General features: G+C 44.5%; 1 protein-coding gene across 2 annotated transcripts; it reads right to left on the reverse strand.

Annotated features, from left to right (window-relative positions):
• Positions 1-1,088: 1,088 nt before the first annotated feature.
• On the reverse strand, positions 1,089-14,826 carry rc3h1b (ring finger and CCCH-type domains 1b). Of its 2 annotated transcripts, none has more exons than XM_086128984.1 (19): positions 14,668-14,826; positions 13,268-13,670; positions 11,742-11,862; positions 10,131-10,370; positions 9,860-10,035; positions 9,520-9,720; positions 8,711-8,843; positions 8,450-8,568; positions 8,269-8,381; positions 7,929-8,168; positions 7,449-7,660; positions 6,964-7,373; positions 6,196-6,396; positions 5,958-6,113; positions 5,650-5,869; positions 5,422-5,564; positions 4,615-4,836; positions 4,184-4,287; positions 1,089-4,083 (listed from the first exon to the last, which is right to left on the reverse strand). In XM_086128984.1, the coding sequence occupies exons 2-19, from the start codon at positions 13,496-13,498 to the stop codon at positions 3,927-3,929; spliced, it is 3,399 nt and encodes a 1,132-aa protein (XP_085985110.1). In that variant the 5' UTR covers positions 13,499-13,670; positions 14,668-14,826; the 3' UTR covers positions 1,089-3,926. The 2 variants fall into 2 exon arrangements, with proteins under 2 accessions (XP_085985110.1, XP_085985111.1); XM_086128985.1 differs by having other exon boundaries at positions 6,196-6,351; positions 14,668-14,825.
• Positions 14,827-14,911: the final 85 nt, after the last annotated feature.

A 14,911-nucleotide genomic window follows, 5' to 3' on the forward strand; every position in this document is an offset into this window, starting at 1 on the left:
TCAGCCCGAAAAAAACAGAGTATAGTAAGGTGTTTTTAGGCCGAAAAAAACGACACAGTATAGTAAGGCGTTTTAAGCCGAAAAAAACGACATAGTATAGTAAGGCGTTTTTAAGCCGAAAAAAATGACAGTATAGTAAGGCGTTTTTATGCCAAAAAAAATGACATAGTATAGTAAGGCGTTTTTTAGCCCGAAAAAAACGACACTATAGTAAGGCGTCTTTAAGCTGAAAAAAACGACAGTGTAGTAAGGCATTTTTTGGCCGAAAAAAACAACATCGTATAGTAAGGCGTTTTAAGCCGAAAAAAACGACATAGTATAGTAAGGCGTTTTTAAGCCAAAAAAAACGACAGTGTAGTAAGGCATTTTTAGGCCGAAAAAAACGACATAGTATAGAAAGGCGTTTTTAGGCCAAAAAAAAACGACATAGTATAGTAAGGCGTTTTTAGGACGAAAAAAACGACATAGTATATAGTAAGGCGTTTTTAGCCCGAAAAATCGACATAGTATAGTAAGGCGTTTTTATGCCAAAAAAAATGACAGTATAGTAAGGCGTTTTTTTAGCCAAAAAAAACGACATAGTATAGTGAGGCATTTTTCGCCGAAAAAACAACAGTATAGTAAGGCGTTTTTAGTCGAAAAAAACGACAGTGTAGTAGGGCGTTTTTAGGCCGAAAGAAACGACATAGTATCGTAAGGCGTTTTTAGGCCGAAAAAAACGACATAGTATAGTAAGGCGTTTTTAGCCGAAAAAAACGACCATGTATAGTAAGGCATTTTTGGCCCGAAAAAAACGACCACGTATAGTAAGGCTTTTTTAGCCGAAAAAAACTACTATAGTAAGGAGTTTTTTGCCGAAAAAAACGACCATGTATAGTAAGGCTTTTTTGGCCCGAAAAAAACGACCATGTATAGTAAGGCGTTTTAGCCGAAAAAAACGCCTTACTATATACATGGTCGTTTTTCAGGTAATTTCATCGTGGCATAAAATCCCCATCGCGATGACTAATTTGGTCACAAAGCTTTGAAAATATGCATTGACAAAATGTCACGATTTCTGAAGATTTGTAATAAAGTGACACCCACACTCAAGAGTTAGCAATCTCATTTAATCTTTTCCCCCCTAAACTCGGAATCACTGTCGTATATAAGTTACATTTTGTGTCAAATTTCACAGGTTCATTTTATTTTTTTCCTCCTCAAACTTCCAGTTTGACCTCTTGCTCGTATCAAACAAACAAAAAAGCAGATTGTATTATACAAAAATGCAAACCAATTTTCACACAGTGAATTCTCTTACAAAGTCAAAATGGCGTCGTAATGGCTACATCCACATTGGAGGAAGATAATTCTAGACATTCCTTAATGGAGTATAATATACATATAAAACCTTTTTTTCCTTGCTGAAATTAAACCTGTACCTTAATTTAAGAGATTTTTTTTAAACTTTTATTTATTTTTACAAGGGAAGCAATCATAAAAATAAAATAAATCATTTTGCAATTTTTGTTGCCCACTAAGTCAGTGAAATAAAAGGCGAGCCACAAACAGCGGTAACACAGCTCAGGTTTAAAAAAAAAAATAAAATAAAAAGGAGCTGGGAATTTAACTGGGCAGTGATCGGGCAGTAGGCAGCAGTTCCCCTCGGAAACATCAAATCGGCATGTCTTGCTATTCGCGATGTGGTCAAGCCCCAAATGTGATGACATCCAAACTAAAAGGTGTTGGGAGAGCAGTCAGGCAGACTTTTTTTGTTGTTGTTGACTTGTACTTTGATAAAGTGACAAAAACAGCTCAACGGAGAGCATAATTTTTTTTAAATGACTGTGAATGTTACCCAAGTACATCAGCTGTTGATTTGCAGGTCACATTCATTCTATTGCAGAAAGCAAAAAAAAAGGGGGCCAAAAACAGTTCCTTGAAAAATATATTGTTTTGGCAGCATTTCATTGTTTGTAAAGGGGCGATTATGACATTGCGGCATCATACCATTTAGGCCTTAATTTTTAGAAATATGAGGATGATCCGAGGTCAGTCTAGTCATCTTGCTGAGTATTCTCTTCAGGAGCGATGTGAACGCTTTTCTCATCTTCATCAATTACAGCACAATTTGAGGGCAAATTATATTAAAACGTGGGGGGGAAACCGAGGGTACGTTTTCTACAATACAACAAACACACACAAAGCTCCATTAAAGTCCCCCCTCAAAAAAATTCTCCCCCTCCCTCCCCCCAAAAGTTACAGAATTGTTTTTGTCTTCTTCGGAAGCATAGTCTTATCTTTGTTTGAACACAAAAGATTTAAGTGAACACACGTCAAATGCGCACAGAAAGTCCTTCGTCTGGGAAAGGATAAAGTCTGTGTTGGCAACCAGTGGACAGAAAAATAAACCGTCAAAACCAAAACAAAAAACAAAAAAACATCTCGATTCTAAAGTAGAGATCATTTAATATAAATGCTGAGCGAGTAGAATAAGAGGTGGCACGTTAATAGTGCTTTAGTATATTAATGTATGTATACATACTCGTATGTATAAGTGAGCTGTGTACCTAAACGATAAATGTAGCACTTTGCGGGAGGGGGGGGGTTAAAAACAAGGCGAGTGTCGAGAAGAGCTCCAGACAAAAAAACATTGGCGTCCACCTCCCAACAGACTCCGTGGCGGCCTGTGTCATGTGACGGCAGTAAACGTAACGCGCCACGCCTAGTGGTGATGATGGCGGTGGTGATGATGACAGCACTGGAGCGTGTGATGATTCTTAAATACGTGCAGTGAACGCTGCTACTGTGAAAACATTTCCTGGCAGTTCCTGATGGTTTGGAGTGCACACAAAACAGCCTGCCTGAGCTTCCCTGTCCCCTAAAACTCTAACAATGTAAAGCATGAAAAACCAAACCCCAAAAATAAAAAAAAAGGGGGGGCAACTTCATAGAAGTTAGGCGACCATGCGATGAGATCATCCCAATGGGGAGGCTTTTTGTGAGTGGCCAGACGAGAAGCTCTGAGGAGGGAAAGTCTCATCTGTCAAGTTTGACTTTGATGCAGGATGCAGCCGGCCTGAGGATGTGCTTTCAGCCAAAGCACTTTTGCTTCATGTTTGTGTTTTTTTGGGGGGGTGCAATATTGTGACCAGTGGGTGAGGAAGAAGCACATTCCCTTATCAAGAAAGTTGCAATCTTTAAAACAGAATGCTTCCATTAAATATTTAATATACTGCTGTTAAGTATGCAAAAAAAAAAAAAGACAAGACATCCTAAAAATGCATTCATTAAAAAATAAAATAAAATAATTCATGCTTCTTGTGGCAGTCAGGTGGTGTTCTTTCCCTTCCCAGACCATCTGGATCTGTGCAACCACTTTTTTGTGTGTGTGTTTTTTTAAACAATTCGGGGGGGGCGGGGGGGGGGGCTGACTTGCGTGTTGCTGCTCTCCTCCACGCATAAGTATGGCGATAGAATCCGGAGGCTGCTTGCCTCAATAACCGTTTTTCTGTTATTGTTGTTTTGCACGCCATGTGATAAGAATGTTGAGTGCGTGTTTATGTGTGTGTGTGGAGGGCGGTGGGGGCGTTCAGAGGTGGAACAAGTGATTCCCTTTTCAGTGCCACTGTCACCATCACCACCCTGTTCCTCTTCCTGAATGTGAGCCTTGTTAAGTCTAGAATTCAAAGAGGGGGGGAAAAAAGAGAAGGAACAACAAAAACACACAAAGAAATGTTAACATTTGCTCTGGTTTCCAGGCGAGGAAAGTCATTAATTAAAAAAAACAAAAAAAAAAGCTCATTCACAGAACAAAAAGAAAGAAAGTACATATCACGGCAGATACTGCTCATCTTCTAAATCGAATGTGTATGTATGCCTGCGCATGCTTTTTAACAGAGCATCTTCTGTGTGTGTGTGTGTGCGTGTGTGTGTGTGTGTACTGCTTAAGAGCAGGAATGGACAACCCCGTTCTTCTGCGTTTCTGAGCCCGTGCCGACCGGGTCAGCACACAGGCTCATCGTAGACGTCTTGTTTGTCAGTGACAGCATGGACCCGCCCACTGCACCTTCTTGCAGACTACTGGAGCCGTTTGACACCTCACTGCACAGACATTCCACCACATTAAAAAAAAAAAGGAAGCCAGGTGACGAGAGAGAGCACTTGGGGAGATGTGAGAATATACAATTGCGCTTCAACTTACCCGAGCGCAAGGGAGATTTCTTCCAGCTGAGTCTTGTGCTCAGGCTGTCCATTCTCAGCCGATTTCATCTTGTACTGCTGGACCTCGTGGGCCACTTGGTTCTCCTGGATTCACAAATCAACATTTTGCTGTGTTAAATGTCTGCGCTTCTAATGTTGATGAAATGATAACACCAATCATGTTACTTTCGCACCCATAGGAAGGAAATCTCAAATAGCAACACTGTTTCGAGAGTCGAAAGCCATGTTTACATTTTCAAATGAACACTTCTGCATTCTACACCATTCCAAGAAAATCACAATGTCCCATTCACTGGTGAACTTGTTGAGAATAGGCCTACAGGCTACTCATGTGGTCTTTTGCTATCTGCAGCTGTGCTCTAAACGTATCTGAATCATTGTAAATGGCCAAATGAAAAAAATTATCCTCACCAGAGCCATTTCACGGGTGCGTTTTCCAATCTCTCTCTCCACCTGGTGGAGCTCCAGGCTTAGCTGCTCGCTGGAGACTACCGCAGCACTGCCCCCCCCTGTTGGCCACTTGGGGCCTTGCTGCGACTGAGCGGCGGCGGCAGCCTGAACTTGGCTGCTGGTCACCGGCGGGCCTGCTAAGGCACTGGCTTCTCTCTGCAGCAGTAAAGGGTTACTGGCAGACTGTGAACACAAGAAGGAACCTAAGGTCAAGCTATTTTCAACACTTTTTAGATTTGGTTGTGAAATGAACAGACCCACGTGGGGGCAATTCAATAGTATTGCTTTGTGAGGGGGGCAAAAATGAACTTGACCAAGTTCGGATGTAGGTTTCTCGCCAAGAGCAACAATACATATGTACAAATGAAGTCAAATGTTAAAATAAAAAAATAAAAAATATTTAAACAGTGGAGCAGTCTACCAATTATCCCCTTGATCAATTTTGGGGAAAAAAGATTTAGCACTGTTAAACAATCACGCGCATGGGAGGAGCAGGTATTATTTTTGTCTATTTGGAGTTGCCATCCTCACATTCTACTGTTGCATCTGTGACTGTGTGTGAGACGCTTTCGAAGGGGAGGGGCCCGGGCTGGCAAGTGTGACATCGCAAAGGAGAGTTTAGACTTGGCTGGCTGTTGACTGACTTGGCATAGACGATTTTATAATTTGTCCCTTGACTTCCCCTTTAAGACACGCAAGGCCAAAGCACGACATCCATGTGACATCATTCGAAAAAATAAATAAATCAATTCTGCACAGAACATGTACCTCCATGCTTTGCATCTGTGTCTGTTGGTTGATCTGCTGGTTGACCTGCTGCAGCTCAATCTTTAACTGTTCTCTGTCCTGGGCTGCCTGGTGGGAAGGGTACGAAGTTCCGCCCCACCCTGCATGGCTTCCATACATGTATTCTGATGGAACGGAAATCGTACATTAACGTGCGGCTGACGAAAACAAATTTGTGCCGCGATAGTATGAATGTTTTTTTTCTCGCACCGGCCATGGACATGTGTTTAGAGTTTGGGTTCTGGGTTGTGGAGAGCATAGCTTGGACAGGGCCGGTCTGGTATCCCGTCTTGGAGGTACGGGAGATGGCACCAAAGCGTGACACGGTGGGCTGGGGACCAAATGGAATAATGGGGTCATCGTCCTTCACTTCTGCCCCCCTGCGAGGAGCATCCAGCGATGGTTCCCTCAGAACCTTAGCGTCCACATTCTGACAGGAGACATGAAGATCAGTAAAGCTCCAAGAACTTTTTACGGTGCTGATGCTTCTCTTTATTCGGTTTGTACTCGCAACTCACCATCATGTCCATGGTGTCAGGAACCATAACATCTTTGGGTTTGGCATCCTTAGAGCCAATGTAGGAGCTAATGGTATCACACGACCAGGGCGAGTATTGGCCAGCGTAGTCTGGCTCTCTGCATTTCCCGATGCTATTGGAGCTCTCGTCGCCATACTGCAGAAGTACCCGCATAACAAATCACATTGTGTTACAACTGAAATCATTAACAGAAGGAAGAAATTGACACAATGCTAACCTCAGGAGGGTAGTCGCTGGGAAACGGGTGCGAGAGAGTGGGGGAGGCCGCAAAGGGCGGAGGAGAGATGACTTTCCTTTCCTCCAGCTGGGAGAGGAGCTCCAGGCGGCGGCGGTGGAGATAGTCCAGACTGGGCTGGGACCCGGCATATGATGCCTGCGACATGGAACGAAACATGAAGGTGCTGGACTGCTTGGAATGCTGGATGACCACATTGAAAGATGACATGCAGTGAAAACACATTTTAAAACCTTCGCAAATGTATTTGAACAAGGATGATTACAACAACTAATGATTATTTTAAGAATTAATTCATGGAGGACTATACCAATCTGAGAATATTTACCCTTAAAAGGCTGTAATTCCAAGAGTTGGCCAATTTAAAGTAAGAGGGGTCTCGCAAATGATTAATTGTGTTTTAAAACATTGATTAATTTGATAATTAGTGATCAATTAATCATTGCACACAGTCACACTGCAAAACGGTGTGAATTGTAGTATTGGTAGACACACGAGCAGAGCCTGGTGGGGTGACGTGACATTGGTGAGTCTGTGTGAGTGTGAGCTGTGGCTGACAGCAGCTCCTGCGTGACCGCGTTCATTGCGTTGCATCTCCTGGTGTTCGATAAACAGCTTCCGTCATGAGAGCCCATTACAGTAAGTAAGTGGCGTATTCAGTTAAACCCCAGTTAAACAATTGCTGCCTAACGATGAGCCAGGATAGAGCGGGGATACATCAATAACTACAAATGATTGAAAACGGCTCACCCTGACACAGGTCCTCATGGTTTGTGATTGGGCTCCAGGTGGGTAGTAGCTTTCAGCCGGGTATCTATCCCGCACACTGGGCTCGTGGTGGTACATGGAGTTAGTCTGTCCGGCTGATTGCGGGGAAACATCCAATGGCGTGGAGCTTATCCTGACGAGACCATCCCTCTGAGATGGGTACGGCTGCGTGGGAGGCGGCGGGCCAGCGTAGGTCCCGTGGCGTACACGTTCATAGTGTGACGGGTGAGGGTACGAAAAGGGGGGACCCGAGTGGGGGGACTGGTAAGGGCGCTCTGATGGGCCGTAACCAGGATATGGGTCGTGGTAAGGTGCTCCTGAGTCGCTAGGGGGTAGAGGGTTACGGATGTAATCGCGAGAAACATACTGCGGTGGCTGCTGGTAGGGGTACCCTGAAAAATCAGGAAAGAAAAGTCAGTTTACAGAAGCAACACAGATGCGCGTTAGTGTGTTTAGCTAAATCATACCTGGTGGATACTGTGATGGCTCATACTGGGAAGCAGATGGTGGGGGTCGCGTGTCAGAGTAAAACATCTCAGGGAGCTGCTGCTGGGGGTACACGGGCGAACCTCGGGCGACAGGCATTTGTTTCACACCGGAGAGATGCTCTGGAGCCATCCGCGGGTGAGCCAGGGCATGAGGTGGCAGAGGTATACCAGTCTTGGGCACAGGGTCCAGCCTAAGTAGAAAATAGTGAGTCAAAATCTTCAGGTCAGTAAATATCCTCTTCAGCAACATCCACGGGTGCACAAGTATTATGAATGCTAGACAATCCGGAAGCCAATATTTTGAAACGTTTTGCTTTTTTTTAAAACATCAAATTTTCTGGCACGTTGTCATTTTGATTCAAGTTTTTTTCCCCCCTGTGCCAGAGATGGATCTTGAATATCTCAGCTTACTCGACTGCACAAGAATGCACCCAGAAGTATCATAAATTGTCAACTCACAGATCAGGTGGTGATCCGGGAGCACTTGGACTCCCTCCGTCCATTTTGAGGGGCTTCCGCAGCAGTTCATATGGGACCGTGTCTGCACCGCGTGCGATGAGCTGGGGCAGGGAGGGTGCAATGCTCCCGTTAGTGAGGGGCGAAGGCTTCCTGGTCATGGCCACGTCGAGGGAAAGTCCCTCTTCTGGGCCGCCTGAACCGGGGAGGCGAGCTGCCAAGCGCTTATTCATCTTTCGATATCTAAAGTGCACAAATAAAAACAATGGACGTTTAAATACTTTGAGAGAGAGAGAAAGCAATGTATATATTCCACACCAATATTGAATTAATTGAGACTGACTTCTCCAGTTCTTCCTGAGAGTGAGCAAAGGTGCAGCTCGCTCCACGGGGACAGCCTCCTTTCAGTTTCATGTCACGGCACATGTACGTCTTGTACTTGCTGTGTTGAGGAGGCTACAAACACATTTTGCTTATTACTGCATGGAAAACAACCGCTGCATTCATTTTTGACCAACGACTACCTGTTGAGGGTCAGCTCCTTTCTTGCTGTGGTTCTGGATGAAGTCCACAAGTCCATGCACGACCGTCTTCACCGCCACCAAGCCCTTCTCGAGCTGCTCCCACGTGGGAGGGGGAGCGTCTGGGTGTGAAATTTGCAAAGCGGGGATTATGTTTTCATAGTACAATTTCATACCTGGACGGTACTTAACAATTCAGCTCGCAGCTCAGCTATTTTGTCTTGCTCAATACAAATAGTTGGGACGCTTTTGCTTTATTCTTACCGGGGCTGGGATCAATGTTGGCGAGCAGTTCAAGGTGAGGCCGCAGCCTGTTAAGGTTGGCTGGGTCTCCAGTCCTCTGCAGGGCAATTGTGAGCTCTTGGACACTCTGGGCAAAGGATGCTGGGGTCTGCAGCTATGTAGGTCACACGGAAACAGGGAGTCAACGCGTCAGTGCTTCTACGCTTGGCAGGCCGCCTTATCAAATACGCTTTGAAAAACGTGCAAAACATTGTATGTTCAGTACCGTGGGAAAAAAATTGCTTCCTTCTCAAATTCATTTTTTTTATCTTATTAATGCTTTAATGTTTAAGAGCATCAAACAAATGCAAACATCGGGCAAATCTAATCCAATTAAATAACAAAAGTTTGTAAATGGTAACATTATATATGAAAGAAGAAAAAAATATTCAAAGCTACTTTGGCCGAGTGAAAGAAAGCACCCGCCAATCCCTTGTCAAGCCATGAATAACGTTGGTTCATCACATTTTTGGGGAAAGCTGAGTTACTTTTCACGGACCACACCCAAGTTTGAATACCACCAACCGAAACGGCTTATAAATAGATCTGACAAAAAAGAAGTGGGCCAAAAAATATCTTAAACTGCAACTAAATCCCCGAATCCAAAGAAATTCAAGATGAAAACTAAAGCAAGTGACATCTCTTCCTCGAGCAAGGGACGCAAAGCCATTTCTAAAGCGTTAGAGGACGTCAACGAACCACGGTGAGAGATACTTGGCAAAAAAAATTCTAATTTAAGAAGGGACAAATACTTGATCACGGCACTTTAAGTACACCACAAAGGAACACACCTTATCTATGATAGACTGCATGTGTGATTTGTGCGACTGGTCGCCATATAAGAGAGAAGACCACTGGTCGGGTGCGATGCGCAAGCCGCCCTCCATGGCAATTTGCACGATCTGGGAGTCGTGCTCACGCCGCAGAGCCTCGTAAGTACGGAACTCCTCCTTAAGTTGCATGAGGGAAGAATCTTCGTCACGTTTGGTCACCTAGACAGTCATAGAAGAACATACACATTCTTTTTAACAGTGTCCGTTTTTCTCACTGGACCAAAGAATGATACTCAAAAGAACAAAATTGTTGTACTGAAGAAACTGGAAAAAAAAAAAAAAAGTTTCACTGGCGTACCTTGAAGCAGGAGGCCCGGTAGAGGAGCTGCACCACATGGCCGATGCTCGTCTTGGAGGCCTGTGGAAAGCGAGGTTCAAGCCTCTGGACCACAAAGAGAACCAAAACCTTCCGAGACAGAGCCGAGCCGTCCTCCAGTGCAAGAAGGACCAGTTTCAGGGCCTCTTCTTGCATCGCTTGGAGAAATGATCAAAATTAGACATCAGTCAGTTTTTGTTTTTTGGGGGGGGGGGGGGGGGGGGGGGGGGTGCTGTGGTGGCGGGCAATCTACCTGGGCCAAGAAACTGACACCCGCGCGCACGGACAGCAGCCCACAGGTTGGAGGACAACTGCTGGGGGTTCTGGTGCTGCAAGATGAGTTCCGTAACCGTTCGCTCACCCAGAGAGCGGGCGGCCCTCATGGCCCGGACGCGGCCCTCCTCCTCCACCAGCTGGCAGTGGACCAGAGTGACCAGTTTCCTCTGCATGGGTCGACTCAGCATACTTTGGGTCGTGCTGCTCAGACCAACCCCTGGTGAAATATTAGGCCAAGAGATTCATCAGCCATTTTCCGACATGAGAAATGAACCCTTTAAGCGCCCGTGTGCCTTGGAAGTACAGTGAACCCCCCATCCTCCCTCCTTCCTATTTGTAGTTCCATGTTAATTTGCAGTGCAACCACATGGGTGGTTCTTCACTGTACATGTTTTAAACAGGGCTAAGGTCAACATTGCACAATCAATACTGCTTATTTTAAGGACTTGCAATATTGACTTATGCATTTTTAATTTATTGCATGCCAAGTTGGTGAGCTAAATCGAAATAGTACACTCGCTGCAGTTCGCTAAATACATTAGCCACCATAATGGCAGGTTGCATGAATTTGTTTTACATGACTTTCACCATCATGTTGACATTGACAATCATAATTTCAAGCAAGAGTGCACAAATGAAAACCCTTTTTAAAACGGTAAACTCTGGTATTTTTCTGCTGTTCTGTATAAAAACGGTTGTGGCAGTGAAGCCGTAGTCGCATTGACCACCCTAAAGGTGGATACAAGCCAGGTCTTCTGTTGCTGTGCTAAAGAAACTTATCAAGGAGTTGGTCCTGACATTTATAATTCCTAACTAACAGTCACAAGTCACGCAATGTTTTGTTGCTTCGTCCATTTTTATGAGGCTCAACATGTTTGTTCTCTCTCATGTGTCGATGTTGGCAGCAACAGCTCACAGGCATGACACGCTGACTCAAGTTTTACAGGATCAACTGAACGTTTTCAAATTTCACTTGTCGAACACAACGAACAGTCAACCTGATTAGTGAGGAGGACCGGAACGGCATGTTAGGAGTTGTATCACAACATGCCATTGGCATGCCATTACAGATGACTATCATGGTTGCCAAATCGAAAAATAAATCTCGTTTTATTTTTGGAAACTAAAGGTTTTACTGCTAAAAAGAGCTGAAGTGCCAATGACGATCAACACACGGCTCTTTGCTGTTAGATCATCATTAAAATGTTAGTAGCAGCGCTTTAGTGGAATAACAACGCACCATCTGGTTGACTTGTCCAAAATTATCTCATCACAAATCACACTGACGATGTAAGCTTGTGCCCAAGCAAACAGCAGCCTGGTCAATCGGGATGTAGAATTCACTCTTCGCGTGCACTAATTGCCGTGAGTAAGCGGTCGGGGCATGCGACTCAACCGCACCGGTAAATGCACAATGTGGTGTCGACACCAGTGATTACACACTAACGCTATTTATTGTATTCCGACTCGGATAGCACACCGACGGCTTGCAATGGATCTGCCGAGATTATTGTGAAAGGGGGGTAGGAATGAGAACTGGTCATAAAAGATGATCAAGCACATATGGCGCACGTGCCCGTTGGAGCACCTCGTGTGTTGCTGAGGGGCTTCAGGTAGAGGGCCAGCTCCTCCACGCACTGCCTCGCCTCCTCATAGTGCTGAGTGTCCTCAGGACTGCTAATCAAGGCAACTGGCTGAGCCTTAGGAACCTGCGCACAATGAGGGGGAATTGAAAAAGGCTCAATAAGCACAAAGCTCTCAGTGAAATTGGGTCAATGCCAAACTAAATAATACACCAACTAACAGTTTGCAAATGGCATACTAAGAGTAGAACATGCTGGATGTGCTGAGATTGTCAACAGGAAATTGGAGGAGGAAGATACTTTTATTTATTTATTTTTGCTCTCAGTGGATATATGAAGATTATTCCTTGGCCCTCTCCAAAAAGTCTCAGCCGATCAGATCACATGATGCAGTCAAAGATGATTATTTTGTATAAATTGAGGCAAATGTATGCAAAATAGACGCCATCTTCATCATTCGTCATTAGAGTTAAAGGAATAAGCCTCTCAAATCATTGGAAGCTCATGACTTGGCCACATGTACTGATCTTTTAACTGTCATCACCCAATACAGCATGAACAAACACCATGGAAATATCGAAGAACCATTTCTATTTTTAGCTGTTCCTTTGAGGCACTGCCATTTTCAATTCAAGGCCCAAATTAGAGAGTACTAGAAATAGAATTCATTACCATATCAAAATATCTTCCCATCTATGTTTTTTAGCACTTGTCCTCATTTTGGTCACAGGTGAGCTGAAGCTTATTCCTGCTGACTTTGGGTGAATGGTGGCGTACAAATTAGACTGGCTGCCCCAATAGGAAATCATCTTGATTTTCACCTATTTTTAGTCGAGTGAACCTCTGAGATCACACGCCATTACAGTTTGAGCTTGAAACTGACAAATTTAGGTTAGGTTGCCATCGATGCAACAGAATTTATTGCAATTAAGTGTGCAAAGCCACACAGACCATTGGAGGTAACAATATGGCCAAACATCTCACTAGCGGAGCTGCATCATCAGTCAAAAAAAGGGAAGGTTTTGACAAATGTTATGCATACCTTCAAATGGATGTCTGACAACTAGGAATTATTGGTGCTCATGCGTCTTCATGAATTGCAGAGGAATCCGACTCAAAAATTGATTTGATATACAAGGAAATTGAGCACGCTCACAAAGCGAATACAATTCCTATGATGGGCTGAATGATTTTGAAAAACAACCTCATTGCGATTTTTTTCTCTCCTCAATATTGCGATTTAAAATGAGATTTTGCATTCAAAGTCCTCTTCCCATGTAGACCAAGACAGGCAATAAATTAATCTGTATCAGACTCAGATTGTCCACAAATGTTTTGCTCTAATAGGTTAGACGTACACTAAAATAAATGTGTTGTGATGTCATTCCTGCTCCTAAATCAAGGTAGCGCTGTAGTTTTGGGGACAATTTTTACTTGATAGTGTGCCCTGGACCTTTTCTAATGTAAAACATGTGTCTTGGGCTCAATAAAAGTTGAGAAACATTGCAATTAAAAAGTTAAGGTGTCCCACCTGGCCTCCCACCAGTTGCAGCAGGGCTGTGTTGACAGGCAACTGCTCGATGTCCGTGCTGATGGCCGTTTGGTCAAAGGGACAGGCCTTGCGATGCAGCTTGTTCAGGCACATCTTGCAGACGGTGTGTCCACAGCCCAAACTGATGGGCCGTCGAACGGTCTCCTCAAACGTTTGTGTGCAGATCGGACAGAGCAGGAACTCTGTCCACTGTGGTGCTTGAACTGGCATGATGATTATAAGTGGGTGGGGACGAGTGTGTGCAAATATGTATAAACTATGACAGAAAAAAATATAATAATAATAATATATATGAAAGATTCCACTGGAATCAAGAATTGTTTTCTTCCGAACTAAATGTCCTCACACATTGTGGATTCTGGGTCACATCACACGATGAATACTGGAGAGAGGGGGAGAGGGGGGGGAAGACATTTTACTGTCAGTAAACATTGCGATGCATGTTCATGTCACATAACAACCCAATAATTCATACTCACAACAATTAGCGAGTCCTTGCCCTATTTTAGCGCTGTTTAAGCATTCAACATCCAAACAAAACGCCAGAGGTATTCAAGTGTCCCAAATGCAAATCCGAAGAATTGTGAGCAACTATCTGTGTGGGTTCAAGAGCAAACAAGCCCAAAACAACTACTTATGTGGCCTACTTATTCGTGCTGCTCGCCACTGAGCCTATGGACAAAGGGTGCTTGAATTAGCTAATAGCCTCTCTACGCTATTCCGAACTTGTTGTGAAGCTGACGTTTGCCAATAGAATTAAAGTAGCATTAAGCCGCAAGCATTCTTTGATTGTAGGCTCCAGCAGTCTGCTGTCGTAGCTATCGTGTCATACGTACCGTGTGGGTAACTGATAGAAAGCCCTCACTCAGCTGACTTACGGGGGGCAAAAGCTGACTTGTTAGCACCGTGCGGCTATCTACGGGTGGCTAAGCGAGCTAGCGAGCAAACGCCGTGGCAATTAACAACTTGAGTTACTTTCACGATTCAATATATCATCGGGGGGATTAGGACGCTCGCATTTTCTTAACATTTCGACGGATATTGATATAATGCGGCATGTATTATATCAAGAAAACTGTGGACGAAGCAGCGAAAAGTGAGGCTAGGGAGATTATGTAACATTGGGAAACCAAAGCAACCGAAATGGCGTGAAATCTGTCTTTTGCGATGATGTTAACCGGTTCGGAGAAGCGATGGGTGAGTGCTTTGTTGGCGATTTGCAGAAGGTGCGAATACAAAATACTCCCGTCGCTCGGCTGAAGGCAAGCAATGCTAATTTGCTAACGAACAAACCAAGGCTGCCGTTCCGAGCTCTGCATCGCAAATGCCACTGAAAACAACCCCACACAATTGTTCTCTGTAACAGCGCCGCTACTCACTCATTCCAAACGGCTTGGAAGATTTTCATCTTTGGTTAAGAAAATGCGATATTTCCTTGCCATGTCGATGGTACAGCACAGCCGCTGCCGAGGGAGGGGGGTTTGTCGGGGAAGGGTGTCAACTCTACGGGGCGAGACCAGACGGGGCTAGCCGGTTACAGCTAGCTGGGAGCGCGTGCGCGCGCGAGTGCGCGTGAGCGTGCCAGGGGCTCCCCCTAGTGGCGAGGGGTTGCGACTGCACTCG

Source organism: Hippocampus guttulatus, chromosome 14, assembly GCF_054856545.1.
Source record: "Hippocampus guttulatus isolate MCC_2025c chromosome 14, RoL_Hgut_1.0, whole genome shotgun sequence".
NCBI classification, from domain to species: domain Eukaryota; kingdom Metazoa; phylum Chordata; class Actinopteri; order Syngnathiformes; family Syngnathidae; genus Hippocampus; species Hippocampus guttulatus.